Raw genomic sequence first — 27883 nt, 5'->3', positions numbered from 1 at the left:
CTTATTTTTGCAGTTATCAAAGGATTTCAAGGCCTTTTCACTTTAACTAAATCTTTGCTGTAAAATTTGTGAATAACAAGAATGCTTTTAGTTAGTTGTATCACAGTGGTATGAACAAAAATAATATTATGTACTTGTACGTTATAACAGTAATTTTAAACAGTTCGAACCAACATAAATATCTATCTTCGGAATTGTGATATAATAGTGATTCAGTCAAAAGGTGCATGTGACACCCCCACTTAATTAATGCATTGCAGGTCACTCTAGGGTATTTTGTATCAGCAGCTTAAAAAGCAGAAACAATCCTATAGAAATATTAGCATAAAAGATGTTAGTATGTTATATTTCCATGAAGTCTCATTGACATATAAAAGGGGGATAAAAAAGAAATTATATAAAAAAAAAAATAATTTACTCCATATATATATGCCTTTGTGAAATCTAAAGTTAAGAACAGTCCGCTGTAGAAACACGAAAGAAACATGCAGAAACCAATATCAAAGTTAATAATTTCAAAATATACGATATAAAATGCAATACCTTTCACCACGAATGACTATAGAATTGTGCTTTGTTTAGAAATTTTGGTTTATTTCGGTTACCGAAAAACAATTTTACCAAATGAAATGTAAACAAATACTATGTAGATAAATGAAGTTGATCAATTCAGTACTGTAGACACATACTAGCTTTAAAAACCGTGCAAGTCCGTGGACAACGTTAATTATTAAATCATTTTAGTCACAAATTAAGACCGAATGTCTAATATGATACTTTATAAAAATACATGAAGCACTAGCTGATCCGCCTCTAAAAATTAACAAACATCGTAAATTTTGGTAAAATATTAATGTGCGATCATCAGTTTGTAGACATATACATTGTACAAATCCTTCGGCTTTTCTGACGCTATTTTGAATATGCATACAAGCATAGCTACGTACATGGTATACATACTGATAAGTAAGTAAGTAAGTAAGTAAATAATTTATTATAGTGACATGTGTTATAACAATTACAAAATGTTATACAAAATAGATAATGAAACACCCGGCCCATTGGGCCTATATGTCACTGCAAATACAATTATAACATAAATATACACATATTACGCATTGCGTTTTTTATACAATAATGATTGTCTGTAAAGGTAAGATTCAATTAAATATTTAGAGGTTTGTCTAGGAAAATTTGACAGTAGAAAAAAAATATACAGTCTAAATTTGACATTACCAGTGTTGGATTATATCCTATATTATTAAATAATTCCCTTCTATAATCAGAATAGATTGTACAATTCAGCACATAGGCGTCGGAAGCAAATTGAAAGTGGGGGGGCTAGACTAATCCTCAGAAGTATTGAGAAAAAAGTAATTCCCAAAATCATGGAAATCCTAATCCGTGGGGGGGGGGGGGGGGGAGGGGGGGGGATGCCTATACTTCCAAAAAAAAAAATTACTTACCCAAATTTTTTTCCCCAAAATCATGAAATTCCTAATCCGTGGGGGGGGGGGGGGGGGGGGGGGGCGCTAGTATGCTTCTGAATCTAACTTCTCAATCTTTCAAGGTGAATTAGGAACGATAATCTTTCCTGCGAAAAAAAAGTGGGGGGGCTGAACCCTCTATCATGCTATGTTTCTAATGGTTAGGTATAACTTTGCAAAAAAAGTGGGGGGGCTAAGCCCCCCCTAGCCCCCCCGGTTCCGACGCCTATGCAGCAGAAAATGACTCTCGTCTTCTATTTCATTTAATACACAAAAATTACATATTTTTTCATCAAGAGGTATAGGAACGGGTTTTTGAAATATCAATATATTAGTTTTTATTTTTCAGTTTATAAATTTAAATCCCTTCTACTTCAGCCATTTTACTCAGAGGCATCTGTTTCCGCAATCAAATTTAGCCATAGTATAATAACAACAATATGGGTAAACTTTAATTTTTTATCTAATTTTAAAGCAGCAATAAAGCACTAAGAGCAGTGTGATTAAAGAAATATGTTCGGGCTTGGTATTCTATTCACGAATTGACTAAAGGAGTTCCGATGGGTTTAGAAAAATGTTAGCGCCTCTATGATTGGACAAAATTCCTGACAGGCTCAGTAGCAACCAATATGGCTTCGATTTCTTCTGTGACTTTTGAAAATTTTCCAGAAGTTGTGACATAGCTTTAATACGACATACAGAAAACGATGCATTGCATGGATCAGACCCAAATGTCTCTCAAGCATGTATAAAACTGATTATCAGGTAAACAAACACCAACAAATTGCCATATTTCCTTGTTTTAAACTTTATCATGTCTTTATAGTACACAAGGGAGCAGGTGCTTGCATAAAATGTACTCGTGAGAAAGCTTCCTTTTCGGGGCTCTGAAATTGAAGACCTGCATATATAAGTGTATTTATGTTTAAAGTGTTTAGTCTGTTTAAAAGCAAATGATGGGCATAATGATTAAAATTACTTTTGGAACAATGCCACATTTTCTGAGTCATTTGGAATTTCCTCTGTACTTCATTTACATAAAAATGCACATAGATTCGTTTGTTGATTGAGATTAGATTTGCATGTTATTTATGGGTAAATTAGTTTATATGGAGTTTGACAATTTAACAACTACTGCTATAGTAGCAAAATTTTAGATAAAAGACAGGTCCAGTATAATCTCCAGATTTAGCTATATAGCTTGAATAAGCTAAATAGCTTTATTAAGCTATTCAGAATAGCTTCATTTAGCTATTTTGCCATATATTTTTCTTAAATGTGTAATTTTTTCAATATGTATAAAAAATCGCACTTTAGTGCAGTGATAATTTTCAACTTTGAACTGTTCTGTAAACAATGCATGTAAAGATTACTCATAAGTTTGCGTCTCCTTAAGAGACTTTGCACTAAAAGTTTTGGGGCAACTGATTCATGACCACACAGTTACTTCTTGAATGAAATATAAAGGAGGTCAGTTATGGTAAACAAGATAATTGATTGGTAATTATCTATCACAATGAGAAGAAATCATACTTATCCACGCCTCATTGCACACAAAGTGGTGAACAGTTACCCAAACAATGGAAATATATTTTTTGCTTAAAAGTGTTTAAAAGCTGCAGTGTTAAAACTATCTTACATTTGGGTCAAGTTTATAATGGTCAGTGGCACAGATATGAGTAGAAGTTAATTGCGATTTTGCGTCCATTTCTTACAATTAATATTTTCTTCAAAAACTGCATATAAATAGCTTTATTAAGCTATTTTGAATAGCTTTATAAAGCAATATAGCTTTTTCAAGCTATATAGCTTAATCTGGAGATTGTACTGGACCTGAAAGAAGAGAGTTGTGTAACAATTAGTGTTAGAAATAATGATGGACCAGACCAATATTCCAACCCAAGCCCCCATAATCTCTAGCCGGGTTCTCTACCAAGTTAGCTTTCTAACACCAGTGATCTAGCTGGTCTGACTGTCACAGTTGCATAACTTAAACTTGATTCTCCATCTGCATGCATGCATGTTGCCACAATTATTGTATAGTTCAATCCACTTTTTACAAAAGTTACATCCCTTCACTTCCTTGGTCACCATCAGTAGGAGTAAAATCCATAGATTTCTATCAGTGTCTTTTATAGATAAGGGATTTATAATTTAGTCATTTAACATTTTTAAATCTGTGTTTCGTCTTGAATTTTTATTTTACCAGGATGACCACCATAAGGCTACATCACAAGATGTTTAAATACTTGTTAGCATAAAATTGGGTTGGTTTATACCGGTAGTCATTAAGTGCTTGAAATAATTTTATTAACGTACATGTACATGAACATTATTAGATTTTCTTATAAAGGTACTTAGTCTTGACAGCTTGATAATGCTATGAGGAATTGTGTTGCAGGGTGGACCCTTTGTTGAAATTTTCTCTGCACAAGGTAAAGACCCCACTCATGGTTGGAAAGTTGGCAGTGGGATCAAAAGGGAATATGAGAAAGATGTCAAGGGGTTTCTGTATTGTTTGGAGGGCTCCACCACAACGACTAAGTTGCAGCTACCAAAAGGTAAGGGACTTTCTTTATCGAGGTGATTTGTAAGTCCCAATCACTTATTTTTTAAGTATTTACCCTTGATATCTTGAATGCACTGATATCTCAAAGTTTTTAAACAGTCCCAATTAGTTTGACTGCATAAATTATTTTTTGAACCGAACAATACTGATACTGTAAAGTAATAAAAGTAGGTCTCATATCAAAGAGGAGTAGGAATTCTTTTTGAGTATTGTATTTCAGTCAGATGATATCTTAGTCCCCAGATACTTCGTGGTTTTCTTTTTTTATTGACATTTGAATTAGATTAAAAAAAATGAGGTTTGATTCTGTATTGGCAGTAATATGATTTAACGATTTTCTTTTTCAGCAAATCTTGTGCAGAGATACCTGGTCTTTCAGCTGTTTGTACCAAGGGGGAAAGAGTTTTCGTTTGAAATAGGGTAAGTGGTTTTAACCATACAGAAAAAGGTCATCTCAATCCTTGGGTGCTTCATCACAACAGTGAAGGTTACAATCCATCTGTTTGTATGTTTGACTACCATTTCATTTTACTGATTCTTTTATATCATATTCAGTTCTAATTCATGCTTAGTGCTACCTAAACAGTAATTTATTTGGAAATTGCATCTACCGGTACTCATATGTACATGTATGTTTTACTTTTTGTCCCCAAAATCTATTATTTTACTTCTGTGAGAAATGTTTCTTTTTTCTTCAATTTCATAATGCTTTTCATATTGCTCTATCGTACACAAATTGAACAATTTTGAAGAATGATACCGGTACTCATATATGTGTAATATTTTTAAAAATGTGTGTTGAGCTTACTTGTGAATGTGGTTCAGATGTACGTGTATTGTGTTAGATTTTGAATGCACATTTATTTTACAGAATTATCGATCAAAGGAAGAACAAGAGAAGATTGATGTTTTCCTCGGCACAAAAGGACACCCATGTTACTGAACTCCATGCTCGTATTCCTCTCACCATTCTCAGGAGGCACATGGTATTATTATCCTTCAGAATAAGACTGAAAATACATGTTTGTCATATGAAGGAATTGATTTGTGATTTTTGTCCATAAGGATTATTAACAGCATTTGTTAAATTCTTTGCCTTTGTGAATCTTGATGGGTTCTTCTCTCCTTGGGAACTTTGGTTCCTATGTGAGGGTAAAGAGGTCTTACTACTAAACTGTTCATATCTACCTGTATATCATGTTTGTATTTCTAGCAAGATGCAAACATATTATAAATCTGAAGACATTGTTAACTTTTTTTTTTATATATCTGCTGAACTAAATGTGATAGAACAAGACCCATATTACATTGTTTAAATATCTTTCATGTTTAAAACAAAAAACTAGGACAGTATTTTACTGAATGCCAGTTAGTAATTAGCAGCTAATGTGATGGTACAATTGGAATGTTAATGTTCCCAAAAGAAGCTTCTTTTCATATGAAGACAATTAAGCGGCATGTACATAGAGAGAAGAATCAATGAAATGCACTCTTGTGTTTTTTCAGTGGTTGAACCTCTGTGTGGACCTTGTGTCTATAGTGGGAGAAACATGGCGAGGCCAGACCTACCGCTCTATCGAGTCTGTCTGTGTGTCAGCCAACTGTAAACTCCGCCGGATATTTACACTGAAGAGTCAGCCACCAGACACCGCAGAGGATGAAGGTGCGGAATGGAAGCCTCTTTATGATTATGTATTGTAATAGAGCAACTTGGGTTATTACAGAATAAGCATTTTTTGATAAAATTTCCAAATTAGATACCTAAGGAGGAAATTGTGTTGTTGGGAGGGGGTATAAGAGTGGTGAAAAAACTTCTTAAAATGATTCAGAACTTGAGAAGGTAAACTGATTCCGTTGGAATTACTGAAATAACTAATGTACTTTAAATTTCATTTTATGCAAAAAATTCCCCCTCTTTGGAATTCCATTGAGATTGAAACTATTTTCTTGTCATAGAACAGAGCAAATTTATGATATTTGGCAGTACACATATCTACAAGCAGGTGACGATGCATTCCTTTTGTGCACATATTGAATTGATACTGAGATGTATTTGAATTACAGAGATATATGGGTGTGAGCCATGTAACACAGGAGAACTAGAGGCAATTCCCAAGCAGTGCCAGTTTGCAACAGATGTCCAGTTTGTGACTCAGATCTTTAACATGGCCAAGATCAAGCATGCAGAGAGATTAAAAGGAGGAGATAATTCTGTTAGATTATCCACAGAAATAGGTAAAAAGATAATGTTCAAACCAGGGAAAAAAAATTGTCACCACTGAAGCAGATAATGTAAAAAGATCAAAGAATGTTATTTATCATAGAATTATTAGTTAGGCCTAACAAAAAAAATAGTTTGTTTCCGCTTTCATGCTGAAAAAAAGTAGGGTCGGTCGGTCAGATATTTTTTTTATTTTTTCAAATATTTTTTTTTTCCTTTAATATTGCAGTATCCATACATGCCGGTTAGATACTGACACTACTGATACTGAAAATGAGAAATACTTTTAATATCATTCCTGACTATTAAGCTGGTCTTAAGAAAACACAAAAATGATATTATATACATGTATCAGATACTTCCTCTACCAACGATGAGAGCATTATTAAAATCTACAACACATGGAAACATACAGCCATTTTGAAACAAAACATTTGAGTTACACTGATCTGAGAAGAGTAACCGCTTCAAGCGTTTTTGTGACCAAAATTTTGAGTAATTTTTTTTCCAAATCGGATAAAAATGAAAATAAACAATTTTCCATCAAAAATCCTTAAAAATAGTTTTGAGTCGGGGGGTAAAAGCTAAGGTCGGTCGGGAAAGCAGAAACAAACAATTTTTTTTCTTAGGCCTTATTGGAATTTTAGGACCATCTCCTATTTTATAGAACATGTAGTAATTGTTTGTTCCTTTTTAAAGATCTGAATGCCAGTGGAAGAAGAACCTCTCTCAATGACTCTGGGTACCACATTGCATTTGGAACTAAAGTTCCAGGGGCCCCAACCTCTGGCAAAAACAAGGTGAGGCTTGAAAAAAAAAACCATTATCATTTAATGTTGGGTTGTCATTTTCTTTATATAGAAAAAAATTACTGTTAGGTTTATTGCCAGTTTGCTTTATCTGCCATTGATCTGTCAATTAAATGTTATGATTTTCATTATGATAAGATTCAACTCAAGCCAGTTTTGTTCATGTTTTGTTGAAGTTATTGAGAAGGACATTTTCCAGCGGACATGCCTCCATGACGTCCTTTAATTGGGGGGTAAATCACTGTGCTAAATGTCACTCAAAAGCACAGCATCTACTGCTGCACAGCAGAGTTAATTCCCTTTGAATTACTCTTTTGTACAATCCATGCCTTTGTTTGATGTCACATTAAAAGTAGTTTTATATGGAGCATTATATAACACTGAGAGAAACTAGCAATACAGTTTCTTGGCTTTTCCTCCTAATAATGTAAATATATAAACAGGACACACTGATGACACTGATTTTACTATCAAAGATTGTACTGCAAAATCTCTACTCCAGTATTCCATCTAAATTCACATTCACTGCATCTGTCTAAAATGTTCAGATGATTCAATCCTTGCAAACTTTGTGATATTATCTTTATGATATCTCTATTTAATACAGTACTGGTAAATATTTTACTATGCAATTTGGCAGAATGAAATTGATGAATAAATATGTCAGTGAGAATAGTAAAAGAGTGTGATATGTGACAAGTACTTTAATGGTTTTTGGTTGGTAATTTACTGGTTACTGCTGAGGAGCCTGTCTTGATTGTTTATGAATCAGAGTTTTGCTGGTAAGGATTTAGATTTATAGTTTTATTACCGACATGCTGTTTTAAATTTTGTTTGTCCTCTTTCAGGGAAACATCACCAATAGAAGTAACAGAAGTGCAACTTCAAGAGCTGATGGTAAGTGAAGTTGTTTAGATACATGTATGGTAGATCTCAACAAGTAAACGATTCAGCCATTTTACATTCTATGGTGTGTATTACAGAAACTACATGTATTATCTTCACATATGAACCTATACAAGATTGAACAATATTTTATTTCAACGATGCCAAAGTTTAACATTATAAAAAAAATACTGTTATCTGCAATTTCTCTGAGTTTATAGTGACTAAAACTTTAACTTGAATTATCTTCTGTGTATATATACTGCAGAAATCTGATAAAAGTTACAAAAAAAAGAATGTAAAATTGTTTAAGATCCTGGAGAGTCTACATATCAAGACCTGTCAGACAGCCTATCCCGGGAGGGTGGAGGGTTTGATACCGGAGGGGGAGGGGACAGACCCCAAGAAACAGTCCATAGAGCTGTCACCCACAGACGCCAGTTCTCTGACCCTGCCACCCAGCAGGACTTGGAGATGGCCAGTCGCATAGGTAAGGCTATCTACAGTCAATTACATTGATCAGTGGATCAGTGGTAAATGCAATCTACAGTTAAAACACCCAAACCAGATAATGGGCAGTCACATAGGTAAGGACATTGATAGTCAATTACACAGGCTAGATAATAATGGCCAGTCACGCAGGTAAATACATTTATAGTCAATAACAAAATCCATATATTAATGACCAGTCACAAATTAAAATACATCTACAGTTAATAATGAAGTCAGCATACCATGAAAAGTTACTGCCAGAAAAACAGAAAGGGAATCAAAATCTGGTTTTTGGAGTGTTTTCTTTGATCTTCATTTCTTTTTTTTATTTATTATTTCATTGAGCTTAGATTTTGCACAAAAAAGGTGACTTAAAACATTTTCTTTGTGCTTTTTTTTAGTAAAAGCATTTTTGTCAAACGTAGTCTAAAATTTTTCATTTCTGTTATTCACCATTTTTCTCACAAAGACTTCAGTGTTAATTAGGCATGCATTATGACAATAGGCTCTTTCTTGGATGTTTGATAACTCTAATGACCCAAAACTTTGTTTTTAAGTATGGGACTGCTCTAAAGTAACTATGTCTATTTTTAGATTATGTCCAGCCTGACCTACTGGTGCAGCCCCACCCTCCCCGGGAACCTTCCACTGACCGGCTGAGGAGGAGAATCCGAGTCAAAAACGGGTCAAGTAGTGCCAATAAAGACAGAGTGTCCAGTGCTGGATCTTTGAAAGGTTAATAAGATCAGTAATTAACTCCTGCCATAATGCTGTGTCTAAGTGTCTGGTTGTTCTAATAATTAGTTACTTTAAATATAATGTTGGGAGGTTAATATATAATGTTTAAATAATTAAACAGTTCCAGGGACTATGAAGCATTGTATAAAACTGTCTTGCATGCTGTAGCCTTTTTGTTATAATTTTCTTTTGTCTGTCATTTGATTTCATCTTGACTGTATGCCAACATGGTGTTGTCAATAAACCATTGAATTGAATTAAAATAGATGTAAAAAAGGCAGAGTGTTCATTCAAAATTCATCAAGCATATTTTTTCACAAAAGGCAACAGCATTAACTGATTGGATTAATTATGTAAATTATACAGTTAAAGACAATTAAAAACGCATGATGATTAATAATAAATACCAATAACTTTTCATTTCCATTTTAACTAATTTATAGTCTTGAACTATCAAGATGAAAATTACATGTTTTAACACAGTTTTATAGTTTTGACTTTGTGAACAGATGAAGGTATAAGCTCAGCAAGTGGGACCACTTCATCTAGAGCCCCCAACAGTTCCAACTCTGGGGGGACAGAGGATGGGCGGCGACAGAGATTGGTGTCCGACACAGAGCTCATCAGAAAACACGGCAACAAAGGGAAATCCCCGGGGAAGGGCAGTGAAGAGGACAGCTCTCCCTCCTTTGCATTTGAGTCTGGAATCTCCCTGTCACAGTCATATAAGAAAGGTTAGGAGTTTATATACATGTATATTATGTATATTTCTTATTTATTTATCTACATTTAAGTTACATTCATGTACATTGTACAGTGATTGTTTTTTTCATTAACATTTTCATAGTGGAAAAGATATTTCAAACCTAAGGTTTTTGTGAGAAACTGTAAATCAGTGTGTATAAGACTAAGACTGGAGTTGCAAACTTTCAAAAAGCTCTATAATTGTGTTAATGCATATTTGAAACATATCATTGTATATGTTAAAAAAAATAGAAGCCTCCATTGTTTTAAAATTTTTATATTAACTTAAAGTTTAAATGCTGTTCTTATTTTTGACTTTCTCTAAATAACTGTACTAAGACTGGAGTTTGCATACTTTGACAGAGTACAATCGCGGTGACTATGAAGGGGACGGAGCTATATTGGATGACTCCTTGGCCGGCATCATCAGGGCCCTAAACTCTAGCCCACGTGGACAGTATGCTGAGGAGGAGCAGTATATAGAGGAGTACCAGGAGAGTGAGGAGTAAGTGGGTCAGGGCTAAGGAAAGGGGTTACTGTAAGGAGTTAGTTTGACAAACTGAGGAAAGGGTTTACAGTGTTGAGTAAGTGGGACAGGCTGAGGAAAGGGTTTACTGTGAGGAGTAAGTGTGACATGCTGAGGAAGGGGGTTATTGTGAGGAGTAAGTGGGACAGGATGAGTAAAGAGTTTTCTGCTCTGTATTCTACATGCAGTGTAACAAACTGGTGGGAGCAAAACCTTTCATTGTTATTGTAGAATCATCAATAATTGTGTTAGCTTAACTTTTCTGGATTTTTGGGGTTCGCATGAATTTCAATTCTCAACAAATTATAAAACTACAAATATTTATTCATTATTCATAAAAGTGAATCCAGGAAATAATCATCATCTTACCTGTAAAATAAGCTTGCCATCATTGAAACTTGGCCACCATAAATTTAAATGATTTCACATTATTGCATGTGCAAGTATAAGTATAGCAGGACAGACAGGTGGAAGGGAATTCCTAATTATGTAGTTTTTTCTGCTGATGGGAGATAAAACTTGAAGCTTAGGGACAGGAACTAGAGCAGAAGGATAATCTTCATATTATAGGGAATTCCTATTTTTTTGGGGGGGAGGGGGTATTAGTCTTTATATACAGTTTATCAACAAATTTCTAACTTGTATAAATTTTCCTAAACAGAGAGTCAGAATTAGATGATGAACCAATCTACATGTTTGAGTCCAAACCAAAGTCTGCTCCACGGCGCCATGTTTCTCCATTCCAGCCAGAGACAGAGGAGGATTCCGGGGTAGGAACACCATAGAAATTCCATAACCTCCACCTATAACAGAGCCATATTTTACATTATCCCCACTCAAATCATGTTTTTTGTTCAAAATTGCAAATCTTTTATTTTTATTGTATTTTTTCAAGGAATTTAATATGTGCAAAGAATATCCAACATGTGCAAAGAACATAATTTCTATAAAGATTAAACTATGAAGTATTGATTTAAGAGTGTCTATGAACTATATAAATTTTTTTTACAGCTACATAGTCTATCCACAAGTACATCACAAGCCAAGCAACAGAGAGGACCAAGACTGGAGCATGACTTTGTTCACAGCAGTGATTCAAGCTTGGAGGATGAAGAGACCCAGAGACGTAAAAAAGTGCCTGGTTCTCGCCCCACCAGTGGCTCTTCTAGCCGCCCCCACAGTGGTTCTACCACCAGTCGACCGCAGAGCGGTGCTACAAGCAGACCTACAAGTGGTAGCACCAGCCGTCCAACCAGTGGTACGACCAGTAGACCACAAAGTGGTTCCAGTAGACACCACAATGTTCCGAGGCCTACAAGTGCAAAGTCTCAGGGCATTTCTAATGTAAAAAATAGTGCTTCAAGTACTGGTAGTCCCAAGTGTAGTAAAAATGTTCCCAAACCATCTAGGAAGGATAAAATAGACCTTTCAGCCAATCACACGCCAAAATCTGCGGACAGTCCCGAGCTTCACATCAGCTCACAGCTTCCTACTCATCGCTCGGACTTGATGAACGGGAATGTGACTAATCGAAGTGTTTCAAGGATGAGTCGGAAATCTGTGAAGGAGATTCCAAAGGACGATGTCCGTCTGTCTGTGATAAAGTCTTCAGAGGTAAAATCAGATCCATGTATGGTGATTTTGTTAGTTCATGTTTTTTAAGTGCATATATATTTTTTGTATACTGGTGCTTATAAAAACATCATTTTCATTAAGAAAACTTCTTTTTTTTAATGAGTTGCTTAAATTGATACAGTACTGGACCAAGTGGATTCTGAAGTTTTATCATTATTTTTGGTCACCAAATTTGTGGATTTCATTATTGAGTCCATCCGCAAAATAAAATGTTCAACAAAGTGAGAATCATATTGAAAGTTATGTTAGTGAAACCATTATCCACAAATTTTATACCCCCTGAATATAAATGAAACTATGGTAACAAGAGTTTTTCTTTATAAGTTGAATTTTTGAGATTAAAAGTAACCAATTCTGATACATGTTAGGGCTGGGACGATACTGTACTTAGCCGATTCGGTACATATCACGATACATGAGATGCGATACGATACATATCACGATACATTGCAACTAAATGAAAACATGAATAAGGGTTAAAAATTTATTCAATCTGTCGATGTATTACCGCATGTCCAAAGTTATTTTGATATATTTAAAATGAGCGTTGCACAATTTTCAAATTACTTTAGTCTCATATACACTACTTATACATAAACAAGTAATCCAAAAGTTGTCCACACTCCAGATTTAGCTTCCTAACAGTTTTGACAACTTTACGAGGTTTTCCGCCATCTTTGTACATTCATATTAGGCGCGCGGACTAAATATAGCCGATATATGAAGCTCGGATATTTTTGGAAAATAAAAAAAAGTTTGCTTAGGTATCGTTGTATTAATGGTAAATGTATCGATCCAAATATCGTCAAAATAAATACCGCGATGCACCGGTGCATCGGTGGATCGTCCCATCCCTAATACATGTACAAAATTGTGTAATCATTGTTTGCATTGAACTTCTTACAGAAGCCCTACGATTTTACCAAATACAGTGCAATCAATTTTAAAATGGAGGACATTACCGATTCTTTTGAAAACGGAATGTTTGCCAGCATGAAGCGGCAGACAGAGGAAGATTACGAGGATATTTCCGCCAGCGAGTCTCCCCGTAAACTAGTTCCCCTAGCCCAAGCAGGTGCTATCAGCAATAAAACGCCCCCTAACCCCTCCCCCAGGGAAGTGGACAATAACCACAGAAACCTGTACGATTTCTCTCCGACCTTGACCCTCACCAGTGATGAAGACAGCACCTGGCAAGCACCTGTAAGCAGCTTACTGTATAAAAAAAAACTCAACAAAAACTCAAAAAATTCAAGTTAAATGAATGCTGATATAGATAAGATATGCATTCACATATGTGAAAAATGAATAATTTTCACTGCAAATCCAGTGCATTTGTTATGTGGTTGTGAAAAATTAATCATTTTCTTTGCATGTCTATCCAGTGCATTTATTATGTGGTATGATATCTATTTTATAGCCCACAGAAATGAAGTTAGCAGTGAGCACTGATACCCTCACATCTTCCAATCCAAGGTATGTCTTGTGTTCATTGATAAAAATCTGTACACCTTCATTGACAAAAAAACGGTAGGTGACTCAAAATAATACTGTAAACGTACTATATTTAGCGTGTATGATATTTAGCGGAATATCAATTCTTAACAAGTTAGCGTGGATATGATTTAACGCATTCCTGAATGTTCCTATTTATCTACTTGTATATTTTACATTTAACGATGTACTTGATTTAGTGGACCCAGTTTTCCACCAAAAATGCTAAATAGAATACACTGCCAAATGTAATATGTTTACAGTATTCATTTTATTTTGACACTTCTTTAATTAAACAACCTGCCCAGAACTTCAAAGCAAGTAACTGTAGACTTGGAACACACTAATGGATTTCAGTATGACATTACATGATTTAAACTTTTACCTTGTAATGTTTTTTGTGTTTCAGGGACTGGAGCGGTGCTTTTAGTCCACCCATTGTGTTCCCTGGAGGTCATCCGTCGGATTCCATCGAGGATTTATCCAGCTGCTCCTTATCTCCACGCAAAAACATTCCACCACAAGGTACGGCACACCTCTGCTGCTCCGTGTTCCTCACGAAAGATTAACCATTTTTCTTCATGTTTTAAAACAGGCCCCAGGCCCCAGGGCCATAAGTTAGACGAGCTCACAATTGATCTCAGTCTCACTTTTACAAAAGGAATATATAGTGGGAAAGTTGGACTTGGATCAAAAGTGAGCTTGTCTAACTTTTATGGCCACGGAGCTATGTTTTCTTTTAATCTAATCTTTCACTTTGCCTTCTTGCCTTCTTGCAATTTTTTTTACTAAATGAATATTGGTACTTGTTCATTTATTTGCTAAATGTATTCTGGAATTTAGTGACTAATATTAAGTGTTTATTCTGTAGATTCCAAGTCCCAGGAGCAGATATACGCCTCACTCAGACAGGATGACGGGAGGGATGAGGACGATCTAGACCTATTGTACGACTCCTGTCTGAACTGTTACTACGATCCCAAAACCCAGAAGTATTACGAACTCATTTGAAGCCTGTAAAAATAATCCCATCATAAACTAGGATGAATTCTTACATAAGACCAACATGAATGAAATATTAGCCAGTTTTGTCGACTAAATTGATGATTGGGGGGGGGGGGGGGTAATGGGTGAGGGGAAAATTTTCTGGGATTATTTGTCCCCTACCCAAGGTTCTCTGTGGATATCAGTTATTTCAAGATGTACAATATGGAATTGGGCCAGTGGTACAAATATCAAAAATGTTTGAAGTCTCGTTTATTTCAGTAAAAATCATTATGTTATCAAAGGACATTTTTCCTGGTGTAAGATGTGACTAATTTTTTGAGATCTTTCATTTTTCATGAATCATGATTGAGATGAGTGGTTTCTTTATGTTAATCGGTATGGTACTTTTTTGGTTTAAAAAGAAATTTTGATTTGTGAACATTAATTAATAGATTGATAGTTCTGCTGCCCACTCAGATTTCTACAGTATTAGCAAGAGCCAGTGTCATATCTCAGCATTATTTGTTTGCAGCAGGACTATTAGTAAAAGAATAATCAATGAAGGGACTTAAGCTTGATTTATTGCCCTGCAGAGGTGCCTAAATCCATCACTATAGTGGGAACCGTGTGTGTTTTGAGGTGTAGGTTCCATGGTTGGTCTTGGGGTAGGGAGAGCGGGGTGACTTGCATTTAATATCTACACTGTATGTTGTATATGATGCTTTTTTGATGGTAATATTAAAAAGGAAAGCAATTCTGTTTGAAATGCTCTTACTTGCTGCATACCATGCACTGAAATGCAATCTACACCTTAGTCATTCTATATGTATAACTCAGTTTTGTTTATGATTAAGTCATATACATGTACTTAAGTAGGAGTTATTCCTCCTGTCAAAGGGCATTTGTACTATAACATTGGGTTGTAAGCGTAATAGGGTTGTAAAGTTGTTGATGAAGTGGGAGTATTGTGTTTCTGTTATCCCCACTGTCTTATTCTAGCGAACCACCAAGTGGGACACTTTCTTTTGGACAGTCACTGTACACATGTATTTACATGGAGGTATTCTTATCTGTGATCAACTTCGTTGAATTTAACCATGATATATGTTTAATTGAAGTGTTGTTGTATAGATTGATTCGTTACTGGTTACACCTGCCAGTATGTTACCACACTCTTAAAATAAACATTTTAATCAAGAGAGTTGTCTTTCTTGTCTTGTTTTTTAGCCGTAAGAGGGGTGGTTGGTCAACAAATTACCTATCAGATCTGCCATAAAAATTTTTTATAAATGATGATTTTAGCCATAAACTATTTAACAGTTATGAAAAATCCAAATATTTAAGGGTTAAATGTTTCTATTATATATATTCTACAGACCTCCTCTTCTAAAGGAGAGTAACATGGCATACAATATAATGCTACGATCACCCAGCTCTTTTATTTCTTTTGTTAAACAAATTCTATAAATATGTACTAATAAGAGAAAATAAATATATGTATAACTTCTAAAACTAGAAATATACTGCTATGAGGATTATTACTATGAAGACTTGTATTGATTTGATAGCTTTAACTTTCTATTAAATTGTTCAACTGTTCAACTTTATATATTGTTGCTATTAAGTACTTAGTTATAGTCGAACTTTGCTATCGCAAACATCAATATTTCAATATCTCGAATACCACGGATATATCTAGATTTCAACCACTGCTTCTCAATATAGTTCAACTCCGATCTCTCGAATCTTTGGATATTTTTTTTAAAGATTTGCTTGGCCCCTCCGAATTACGATATGATAAAGTTTGACCAATTTACATATATATAAAGGTGTTTGTGTTGAAGGTACTTATGATTATAAGCTGTTCAGATCTAATGATTAATAATTGATGATTATTAGAAGTGATGATAAATATCTGCAAACAAAAGAACACAATGTGGATTATAACATCCCTCCATTTATTCAAATCATCAGACTTCTCAAAAGATTTTCTTGGTCCATTCGAGTTGCGAGATGACAAGGTTTGACTGTATTTATATTTTGTTTAAAACCCTTTACGTTATAATCCTTGGAATTGACCGAATGGCAAAGTACGTGTATATGCGAACAAAATGTACATTATGTAGATCATAACTGCCTACTTTACAGATATTTTCTTGTTCTAATTTCAGTTTGGTGAATTGGGTCTCTCCTGTTTATATATTTATGTTTAAAACCGCGGGTGGAAAACTGTATGGTGTATTCGTTTCAGTAATTGCCGTTTTAACCTTTAAGCATCTCTATGCATACATGTATGGGTTTAAGTCATCTGGTTTCATTATGTGCTACCTGGTGAAAAAATGGGGAAAATATGAGACGAAATAGACATTTATTATGTCTTAATTATCAGATAATTGGTAATAAAGGGGGGCGAGAAGGAGTGTAAACGAGGAGATAAACAAATGTTTTGTCTTAAAGCTTAAGGGGGTTGGCCCCGTGACTCTGCTTTATTACCTTTCCTCGTTACCAAGTTATTTTCATGGGTTTCACCCCTAATTAACACTGTATAGACGTAACGATTCAGTCACCATTCACCCATGGCCATGAGGGCACATGCAGTTTATTCTTTAATTCAAGAATCAGCTGATGATGACTAATCTTTGCAACCTTGCCCCTATTTCTGGTCTTGAATGAATAAAGAAATGATTTGAAGATCGTATATGAAAAATATTTTTTTTAAACTTATTTTTCTTTTTTTGTGTTATAAATTTATTTTTTGTATTCTTTTATAATTTCGATGTTTCACCCCGAGTGTTTATATAAGAATTTGTGCAATTGAAAAATAAGAAATAGAACTATCCATGCATTACGTAATATTTTTAAAATGATATAATTATATGATCTAAACGTCAACATCTCTATTAAGATATTTTGTACTAAGCCACATGAGTACTTGTATCGAAGTAGGGTTCGTGTCATCGTCTCAAGCCACGGGTTTTGTGTCCATTCTACAAAACCCGTGGCTTGAGACGATGGGTTCGTGTATTTTAGAAAAGTCTAATATATCCGGAAAAATCCAAATTGATGACACATGCCACTCCGGAAATATGGAATCGTGTTGTTATTCCTGTGGAAAAACAATGAAATCTTCTCCCCCGGAAACTAATAATCTGATCGATTGAGTCTAGACCTGCAGACCCGGTGTCCGGTCTCCCCCACTCCCTGTTTGTTACGTTAATATAATCTCAACTCGTGCATCCGCTGCATGATTTAACGCGTGAAACAGCTTCATGGTGTTTTATGGTATAGAGCAAAAACTGTATCCATTCTAAAACTCCTTGATTTTTATTTTTAAAAAGCTATATCATTATCTAATCAAACCTTATTATATTGAACAGTACACTACGTGACACACGAAAACTGCAGCTAATCGAAGAACTCGAGAAATTAAGTTGAAAAAACATACCTTTACAATCAAAGATATTTTTTTTCTGTTCGCTCATTTAAAAAGACTTGTTTGATTAAAAAAAAACTATGATTTAGTTTAAGGAGTTTAGTGAATTATGAGACCTATTAATTTACATGAATTCCAACGAACCTGTTGAAGAATAGGAATTTACAAAAGTCGCCTTTCACAAAAAAAGATATACACATTTCACTTATTTGAATTTCATTTTTAAAATCGAATTTTGTAATTATCAACGATAGTAATTCGTTTGACAAAAATTGTTGCAACTCTTCGACCTCATAGGCGTCGGAACCGGGGGGGGGGGGGCTAAACCCCCCCCCCCCCCCCACATTTTTTGGAAAAGTTATACCTAACCATTAGAAACATAGCATGATAGAGGGTTCAGCCCCCCCCCCCCCCCACTTTTTCTCGCAGGAAAGATTATTGTTCCTAAATTTACCTTGAAAGATTCAGAAGCATACTAGCCCCCCCCCCCCCCCCAACGGATTAGAATTTCCATGATTTTGGGAATTACTTTTTTCTCAATATTTCTGAGGATTAGTCTAGCCCCCCCCCCCCCTTTCAATTTGCTTCCGACGCCAGTGGACCTAATGATACAGTTACTTGTTATTAACAATTTAAGGTACATGTACTTCTACTCTGACATTGCGTGACTGGGTTCATGTATTTATCAACAAATAAATCCACCCCTCCCTATCGCTAACCGTGACAACCTTGCGTCATTCATACAGTGCAAAATTCCACTTTCCCCGTGAAACACAACAGTGCCTTCTTTACGAATTGTTTTTCATTAGACAGGCCCTGAAAATAGATCTTGTGTGTTCCCTTTGTGAAATATTATCTACGGAAAACTCGGTAATTGAAAATGGCACTTTGCATATTAATATGCCATAGGGGATTATCTATAATAGAAATGCTTCAAATTGAAGCCACTTACGTATTATATATTATTCACCATCTTAATTGCTTTAGTCAAGATTTCCATCAATATATTATCTCTCCCGTGGGGAATTTAATAAGATTTAAGTAATTTGCAGCATCCTGCTCTTATAAAAAGCTACAGAAAATCTCTATTAATTTGCATGTTTCATTTAAAAGGAATTTCTTTCAAAAACAGGAAGAGACAACTGCGAGAGGAAATGTGTTTTATTTTCGCTCTCATATTTTGCGTCATGGCTGCTAATCAAAAGAGCGAAACAATGGCCCATCGCGTCTCTCACCTGTCCAAAATTTATACTCCGCCATTTTTCTTTAGGGAATCGGTATATACATCTTATTGGCACACTTATAGACAAGAGAAAACCGTCGGGAGGGATAACTATAATTAGCTAGATCCCTCTTTGACAGCTGATGAGAGATGCGTCAACTTGCATTGGTGTCTTATTTTCTTTTTTGACTTCATCATCATTATGTGTTTTGGCGGTCTGCGCCGCTTCGCTACTGTTGTCGGCTGCTGCATGCACCGCGTTCTCTAGCGCGCGCTTTCTACAAGTCAATAAGCCTATAAATATGACAGGGGTAAAAATCCCTGCAGCAGTGTAACCGAGCTTCATTGTTGTATAAGAAGGACGATATCAATACAGCATAATTATAACAGTTATCGCTGTTGATTTTTATTCGACGCTAACTTCACTTGGGATCTGAGAGTATAGCAAAATTTCTTGGATGTTTTAGATTTCCAGGCGAACTTTGTTGGATAGTATTGAGCTTTCTTAAAGACTTTTTTCTTTAACTTTTTTGTGATTTTACTTCTATAGAAATTTAACTCATTGAGGAGTTGTGATGTTGAAGTGATTGAACAATACGGTAACATTTTGGACATTTATCTACCAACCGTAACAATCGCCATGTTTTCAGTGATAGCTTCGTCTGCTAGAGTGTCCTCGCCATCAGCGTCATGCAGCAAATCAGGCAAGTGACGTCATTATTGCGTTATGATTTTAAAAGTGTGTTGTATACTTGTGATTAATAAATATATCTCTAATTTAGTTAGAAAAGATATATCTTGATTGTGTCATCTCCCCTAAAAATACCCAGCTTACTCAAATTCATTCAAAACTAATTTTAGTTTTTAAAAAGACATGCATTGTCTTTATAAAGAAATATAATTTTTTACACAAAACACTATTCGTTTATTTTTTGAAAGATATTTTTTCCTTCACGTTTATTTGACTTATAACAATATTACCTAACAATGTGATTCTTAGTTTGTTTTTTAATAACTCTAGCTACATTTTGATATAAAAGTAATGCATGTAGTATATCTTTGGTTACGATGTTCGTTTTAAAACCAAATCTCGAAAATCGAATTCAAATAATATATGCCATAGTTTGGATTTTATATGTTTAAAAAGTGATCAACCAATCATTCCAATTAAAGTTCTGCAATTGGTTTTGCAATATTTGAACTATTATCATCGAACGTTATCAGCTGTTCAGGATCATGCAATGTATCAATTAATATATCAATTGATTGATATTTAATTAGTTTGTTTACTTTTCCTTTTCTCTGTGATAGGACACCATCACCAGTCTCATCCGATGAATTCCGAAATGGAACACAACTACGAGGTGGGCAACGCCAAAAACATCCAGGATAAGGTTAGTTGCTTTCTCTCTGTTTATCTTGTTTTGCATCTTACATTGTACATGCAACAAGTAGGTGTATTAAGTACTTTATGTAACCTCCATCTAGATCTTATTATTGTACTACTTACATTGTACAAGTCTTATATTTATGTTATGATACAGCATCGTTTAGAAAGACTTCGTGAATTAGGACTGAACTGTAGAACTACATATTTATACAGTTTTTTTGGTCTTATCACACAACATATAAGAAAGAAGTCAAATGTTCAGTGCAAGACCACAAGACAGAGGATGATTCGAACTATGCGTGATATATCTGGCATGTCCCGATAATAGAGACCAGGCAAAGTTATCCTTATTGTTGTTTCCCCCTTTTTAAAAAAAACAACCGAGATGCAAATTATATGGTCCATTAAATCATCCAGTAAGACCAAAACAGTCCAGGCAAATCGAAAAGATACACCAAGACTGATACGTTGTTAACTTGTTATTAGCCTGGACAATCAACAGGCCCATCAAATATAAATTCCAAGTAAACAACAAAAATAATTCTGAGCAAATTAAAACAAGCTTGTTCAGACTTGTCGTTTAAGTTGTTTGTTTTGTTTTTGCTTTAAATTTTTGTAGGGTGTGGTTTTTGGAGACTTTAGCATCGGCTACGACCCCCCCCCCCCCACCTCGTAATGTAGTTTTTGGGGGGTGGGTTTTTTTAAAACTTTAGCATCGGCTACGACCCCCCCCCCCACCCCGTAAATGTAGTTCTGTGCTACCTCTCTATTAACAACTTGCTGTTCTCCTTATCTTCTCTCACCTTTGATTCAATTCGGTCACATACCGTAATGACGACCGATTTCACCCGTTACTTAAAATCAAATCAATGGCCTCCAAGCACGTAACTGTAATTGCTTTCCGTCTTTGTCGATAACTTGTGGCAGTCTGTTGCGTGCATGAATACCATAACTGGACGATGTTTTCTAGTTTCCTTCAGTTGTCACTTCCGTTTATTAAATGTCTTGGTACCAAACAAAATCAGAATTAATAACTCTCTAAATGGAAGAGGTGCATTACGATAGGGAAAATAAAGGGTGTTAAAAGTTTGTTTGGGTCAATCTTTTTAAATATATTACTTGTTTTGGTGAGAAACCCGGCTTTGCAAGTAGCTATAGATATCTGTTCTCTTTTTCTTTTCTTTTTTTTATCTGAAATCAAAATTCATTTACCCTCCTTATATTTAAATTCAGTGCTACGCGTGAATGCTACAAGTACAAGTACATGTATATGAAAAAGTCAACTAACTACATGTCAATGAAACATGAATGGTTTTAGTCTTTATAGTTGTTAATTCATATTGTAATAAGAAGCAACGGTTGAAAAACATGTCACATGTTTGAAATATACCCTTGCATGCAGTCAAGCAGCAATTTGTTTTCTTTCTTTTTTTTTAAACAACTTTTGAAATATTTGACGTAAAGCTCCCAAATTTCAACCAGACATTTGATTGTTATAATGTATTAGTTTTTTCTGTTAGAAATGTTACATTTTATTGCCCTTTTTCCTTTGGTATTGCATTATGTCAAAAATGGAAAAAAAAGGATAAAAAATATTGATGTTGTTTTCGAGGCATAACTCATCGAGTAAACAATATTTGTAAATAATTAGTATTGACAATTTTTTTTTAATTACATTGGATTGCGCAAAGTGTTAGTTTATTCTAAATCCCGAAAATGTCCAATACTCATATCCGTTACTTTGAAACGACCCTTGGCCTTGTGTTCGGGCCAGGACCCTTACAACATCTCCGGCATCCAGATAAAGAACAGCGAAACCAGTGGCCATTTCATCTTCGTTCGCCGTCTCTGTGTCAGCTGCAATAGAACCAACTTGCGAACCATTGCGCATTAACCGCACCGATATTTCTCCGAAGTTTGAATCGTGATCCCCGGATATATGATGTCCAGCGACTGCAATTGAATAAGCAAACGCATACATCCCGCTAGATGGCGCCGTAAAGACCCCGCTGTAGCTGTTGTAAGCGTGTCCACTATTGGTCACCACTGTGTCGTAAACAAACACGTGATTGTCTCCGACATGCGTGAAGTCATGGGAGATGTAGGCGTAGAAAGCTATTGGGGTCTCGTGAACATTCGACGAGTCGAGGAGTTGGCGTTTTTGTAAACCTGAAATGGCAAAAACAAGAAACATTGATAAGGCCGACTTATGCTCTATCCCGATTAAGTGTTATAAATAAAAATCTTGTCGGTTGGTAGGATATTTGCCATAATATTATTGGAAACATTTAGTTTAATAGAAAATTGATTTGCAGAAGCTGTATTGGAAAGTTAAAAATACGAGATATAATAATTATTCAGATTGAGAATTAATAAGAGTATCTGTCTTGTGTCAAATACTTTTTTTCGTCAATCGTAGGCCTAATCAAAGTTTTCAAATTACCAAAATAATGTTCCCTTTTATAATACAAGAAACAAAAAGTCAAGTAAACAATTTTCAAAATTCCAATAAAACAGGCATACGTGCATGTCTAATATTCACTGTCTCGTTTTCTTTATTCTCGAAGCATCAAAATAGTAGCTATATCGTCACTCCATAATAAAAGACATGTTATTGATCCTCAATTTTATCTTCCCCATGATTTGTTATAGTCAACTTGAAAGAACCAAAATAGACACAGACATTCGCCACCAACGACATGTCACAAATCTAGGATCAATTACAAACTGGGTTTACCTGACGGAAAAGGCTTTTGTTGTTCCTTCATTGTCTTTATAATCTGGTCGATTTTGATATCCGTTTTATGTATGGAGGAGTGTATCTGCTTCTCTGATATCTCTTTGGCCTCACTCTTGGTTTCTAACTCAACGATTCGGTCTTTAAGGGCTGCTATTTCAGAGTTCTGTCCCTTGATAATCCTACCCTGATCCTCCACCGTTGCAACAAGTTTCCTCATCTGTTCTTCCATTTTCTGTCTCCATTTTGAATCTTCTTTTTCTGCCTTTAGTGGAAAGAGCAGGCAAAATAAAAGTACGAGGCGACAGTTCCAAGACGCCATTGCTGTAGATTTGTTCTTATTCTTATCTTTGAAACACCTTGGCCATACAGGTCTCGATTTGAACTGTAGTGGTCTTTCTGCGGAACCCTATTTTCATTCTGATTTTTTTTTTTCAATTAAAGTCAATTTTTCGCGTGAATTTGATTTTAAACTTCCTTTGTTCCCAAATCTGAGTGAAGTTTTATTTATTGCAATTTAAAAAATTGAATTTTTGGATTTTTAGAAAACAAATTTAATTTATAGAATATTTTAATGAAAGTTTAAATGTCTGAGAAATTTACATTGTGCATGTATTTTGAAAAATGGTTACATATTACGTCTTTTTCTTTGTGCAGCCGACGATTATACCTGCATATACACAGTTTATTTGATTGTTACATGTAGACTTGTGAAAAAATGTTTCTGATTTAAGCGAGTATTGTTTTACAAAAATTGTTATTTCTTTCGGAATTTGACACTAAACGTCCATTAATGGTAAAACACTCACTCCGACACCGGGAAGTTTATTCATAATTTACAGTAGATAAACGATCTAGATCAGTAAATGAACCTATACCTGAAGAACATAGCGCGTTTTAGGTAGATAATACAAAATATGATATTATAGACGTTTACATTTAAAGTGATATTGTATAGTGGTATCAAGATTTGTCACCCTTGATCGACCCTTCATGCGTCAAATGATCAAAACTACGTCATTGATAACGGTAACCCTATCATATTTAATTATATCTTCCTTCATAAGAGTTCAATGTTGGCACGTGCGTTCTACGGCCTTTACCTTCGTTGGATTTTTCTACGCAAACCACCATTGGCCTGTTCATTATTATCAAATTAAGATTAGCACCGACGGATCCTATAGTTTTTGAGATTGTGTTCGAAGTGAACTCGTGTGGCAATGGAGACTGCGCCCGCAAGATGATATCTAAATTACATGGATATAGAACAATACCACCTTCCAAGGTTTCAGCCTTATAACTTCATCGACCCCTCTATATCTCTGATTGTTCTATACAATGACCAAAAAAAGTTTGATAGGCTCGGACCTGACACAGATGACCTCGTGAGAGAAAGGGGAAAAGGCGATGCTGCCTGACGCACTATATTAAACAAGAAAACCAAAGTAAATAAAAATAAAGATAAATTATGAAAGATTATTGGGAGGTACGAGTTTTTATTTTGACTATATGTACATATATAAGCCGTGCTGTGAAATGAATAATTTTCTTAGGGCCAATTTCAATGAATTTTACAGCTTTACAGGTTAAAACAAAAAAGAAAGTCATTTTGTGGTTTTACTTGCATGATAAATGAATAAATGCCGTGTTTCATAGTTCGATTAGAATGTAAATTTTTGGGTGAGAAAACCCATCAAATACATGAAAATTAAACCTTATGTAAAGTTTCTACAGTGTTTTGGTGACGTGCAAACTACAATTGCAATTTTGTTTTAATTTAAAGCTTGTTATCAAAACTGTTGCTAGATGTTTTAATTGAAAAGCAACAAAACAACTTTGTTTGATTGTAAATAGGGACATAAAAACAGAGATATTAAACATTCATCCAACATAATCCTTTGCATGCAATTTTTCAATCGTGAATCACCGCCTGGTACATTTACCCCCCAAAAAGTGTTGACTTCAAAAATCGGTGAATTGAACAAAGATTAAGGTAACCCGAACCTGGGTTTTGTTAAACCAGAGTAATCCCCTACAATGATGCAAGGTCTCATCGCCGAAATATGAACCTTAAACTCTGATAAACAAGACATTTATGTGTTATAATTTAAACGATCGTCTGCTGAGATCAAGCTGGGATCAGCCATGTAGCAGAAGATCGAAAACGCGATCTCTTCTCGCTTCTAATGTGATTTCAAATTGTCCTTTATCGCAATCTGTCAATATTTTTGTACCACATTTGAGTATTTTGATTTACTGATAATTTTTGGCGGAGTTTTTATATAATATGGCATTTTATATGATGATATATCATGGCATTGATCGTTTCCAAAGAATACCATTTTGGCCTTGATTAATATATGCAAACTGAACATTTTAATAGAATATTTTTTTTGTTGGACTTGCATTGGTATTTGTAAAAGGAATTATCTTTATTTGCTTTAGAATAATAATAATGATAACCATACGATTAAGTAAGGTTTTTTTTAAATAAATGATCAATTTTTTAAAAAGTAGATTATTTTTTCTGCAATATCCTTGCTATATCGTGCTAATTTGAAGAAAAACTACTGTATTTTATTTGTTTCAACCATGAATGTATACTCTGTTTATTTTCAGGAACGCGAGACCTTCCTGTCCTACGGTATTTTCAATATGGTGGCTGGGAAAAGGACTGCAGAATTACTCCACAAACAACATAAACACGAACTGCATCGTCAGTCTCACTCAGACGTTTACAAACTGTCAGATTTATTTCATCATCACAAACATTCAAACGAATCGACTCCCAACCCTTCTCCCAAACTAAAACACCAACGCCCCACGCATGCGCACACGATAGACTTGACAGAGCACCTGATGGCCAACGCCAGCAGTAAGACACACGGACATGGCAACCACCACCACAAAGGTTCCAAAAGTGATCTGTCGAAACCGTCGGAAAGTCAGAAACACAAGAAACCAAGCGACCTTCAACCGAGCCACTCAATGGATTCCATTTTACATAAATCCGGCGTGAGCTGTCATAAGCCCCACAAATGATCCCCGTGATCTGTTGTTTTGCGCGGTGTTTCGTCGCGACAGGTGGTGAATCTTCAACACTATTTCTGTTGGATCAGAGAGAGGGAGAAAAAGATGGGGTTTTTCTGGTACTTGGAGTCGCGTTACAAATACACTTTTGCACATGATGTCTGCTGCGAACTTTATATCTCTTTTTCTGGAGCAAAAACAGATATCGTGGAAGTGAATTTGGGTATAAAAAATAATAAAATAAATAAATAAATAAATAAATAATAAAACCTTGCAACATTCTGTATCTTCTTCAAGTGTATTTATGTGTCTACTGTATTTTTTACTTTTATGCTTCGTGTTTCTTCATCTAATCAATGTTTGTATAGAATCAGTAAGAAACATGCATTTGCATTTTGTTAATCACGTTATTTTAATTTGTAAACAAGACTTGCATTTACGTACAGATGTGTCATGCCTTGGAATCGGTATTACAATCATATTATGTATAATAAAGAATTATTCAATTTACCGTATTACATGCATATTCTTGTTATTAAGTCATTTTGCAAATTATTTTGTCAACACTATTTTATACAGAATGTAAAATGTACAATTAATAAACTCATGTCAATCAATATTGGCTGTGTTATTGATCAATCATATTATGAAACGCCTTGCTGGCTTTGAACAATATTTTTAAAGGAACATGGTCACGATTTTGTTCAAAAACTATTTTCCCGATTTTGATATTCACAATGCTTCAGAAAGGCATTTTTGATAGGCATCCGAAATTTGTTTGTCATTTGTTGAGTTATAAGCGAGTTACAGAGCTTGAAATTCTTCACTATATAAACAAATCGTTTGTTTACATTTTGAACGTTGAAGTAAAAATTTTATTTGATCATCATTAGAAATGCAATTCTAATTAAGCATTGTAAATAATAAAAACATAAAAATAGAATTTGACCAAAATCGTGATCATGCCCCTTTAATTTTTCAGCATGTACAAAGAGAAAATATCAAAACTCGTACATAGGTAGTTGGGGACCATTTTTAGTACAGGACGCCTTCTGAATGTTTTTGGTGGATTATTCATGTAATTGTACTGTTTGAATTCAAAGTAGTGAAAAGACTTAAAGGACTTGATTTTCGTAGGATTTATGTTTGACAAATGTCTAAATTGTCACTTGTTACAGTTTATTTAAAGTAGTCTCATTTTTATTGGTTCGGTCGCTTTTTTATCCATTTACTCGTTAATCTTCAAGCATTCCATATATACCCCCCCCCCTTAATTACAGTGTATAATAAGCAATTATTCAAGAAACACTAGGTAATTGGCGACATATTTTATAATTATTGTGTATATGATCTGTCTAAATATATTGTCACTCACACAATAAAATATTGGTCCAACTTAGATAAACTACCCTAACCACCCACCCCCACCCACCCCCCGGTAATTTTAGCGCTTGCTTAAATATTGATTGTATCGGACGTTTACA

At 34.9% G+C, this 27883-nt stretch overlaps 3 protein-coding genes across 3 annotated transcripts; 2 read left to right on the top strand and 1 right to left on the bottom strand.

The window, feature by feature from the left end:
- Positions 1-2066: 2066 nt before the first annotated feature.
- LOC105346698 (protein CFAP20DC) lies at positions 2067-15786 on the top strand. Its single transcript, XM_011455403.4, has 18 exons — positions 2067-2252; positions 3889-4048; positions 4404-4476; positions 4928-5042; positions 5563-5719; positions 6121-6291; positions 6977-7077; positions 7935-7983; positions 8285-8461; positions 9058-9198; positions 9711-9935; positions 10309-10450; positions 11133-11241; positions 11483-12085; positions 13013-13309; positions 13527-13582; positions 14010-14125; positions 14472-15786. The coding sequence occupies exons 1-18, from the start codon at positions 2232-2234 to the stop codon at positions 14609-14611; spliced, it is 2853 nt and encodes a 950-aa protein (XP_011453705.3). The 5' UTR covers positions 2067-2231; the 3' UTR covers positions 14612-15786.
- Positions 15787-19430: 3644 nt separating this feature from the next.
- On the top strand, positions 19431-27018 carry LOC105346697 (uncharacterized). Its single transcript, XM_011455402.4, has 3 exons — positions 19431-19946; positions 20554-20636; positions 25989-27018. The coding sequence occupies exons 1-3, from the start codon at positions 19883-19885 to the stop codon at positions 26409-26411; spliced, it is 570 nt and encodes a 189-aa protein (XP_011453704.3). The 5' UTR covers positions 19431-19882; the 3' UTR covers positions 26412-27018.
- Positions 22219-23747, bottom strand: LOC105346696 (heavy metal-binding protein HIP). The gene is made up of 2 exons (XM_011455400.4): positions 23370-23747; positions 22219-22801 (listed from the first exon to the last, which is right to left on the bottom strand). The coding sequence occupies exons 1-2, from the start codon at positions 23689-23691 to the stop codon at positions 22326-22328; spliced, it is 798 nt and encodes a 265-aa protein (XP_011453702.3). The 5' UTR covers positions 23692-23747; the 3' UTR covers positions 22219-22325.
- Positions 27019-27883: the final 865 nt, after the last annotated feature.

Source organism: Magallana gigas, chromosome 4, assembly GCF_963853765.1.
Source record: "Magallana gigas chromosome 4, xbMagGiga1.1, whole genome shotgun sequence".
Taxonomy (NCBI): domain Eukaryota; kingdom Metazoa; phylum Mollusca; class Bivalvia; order Ostreida; family Ostreidae; genus Magallana; species Magallana gigas.
The sequence above is the reverse complement of the archived record's forward strand: the minus strand, read 5'-3'. Positions and strand labels throughout refer to the sequence as shown.

Excerpts from the sequence above, each read along its gene's own strand:
- LOC105346698 (XM_011455403.4), top strand. The coding sequence starts at position 2,232 with ATGTATAAAACTGATTATCAG. Across the intron at positions 4,049-4,403 it reads TAAGTTGCAGCTACCAAAAG|CAAATCTTGTGCAGAGATAC; the intron begins GTAAGGGACTTT and ends TTTCTTTTTCAG. Across the intron at positions 13,583-14,009 it reads CTCACATCTTCCAATCCAAG|GGACTGGAGCGGTGCTTTTA; the intron begins GTATGTCTTGTG and ends TTTGTGTTTCAG.
- LOC105346696 (XM_011455400.4), bottom strand. The coding sequence starts at position 23,691 with ATGGCGTCTTGGAACTGTCGCCTCGTACTTTTATTTTGCCTGCTCTTT. Across the intron at positions 22,802-23,369 it reads ACAAAAGCCTTTTCCGTCAG|GTTTACAAAAACGCCAACTC; the intron begins GTAAACCCAGTT and ends TTGCCATTTCAG.
- LOC105346697 (XM_011455402.4), top strand. The coding sequence starts at position 19,883 with ATGTTTTCAGTGATAGCTTCGTCTGCTAGAGTGTCCTCGCCATCAGCG. Across the intron at positions 19,947-20,553 it reads AGCGTCATGCAGCAAATCAG|GACACCATCACCAGTCTCAT; the intron begins GCAAGTGACGTC and ends TCTCTGTGATAG. Across the intron at positions 20,637-25,988 it reads CCAAAAACATCCAGGATAAG|GAACGCGAGACCTTCCTGTC; the intron begins GTTAGTTGCTTT and ends GTTTATTTTCAG.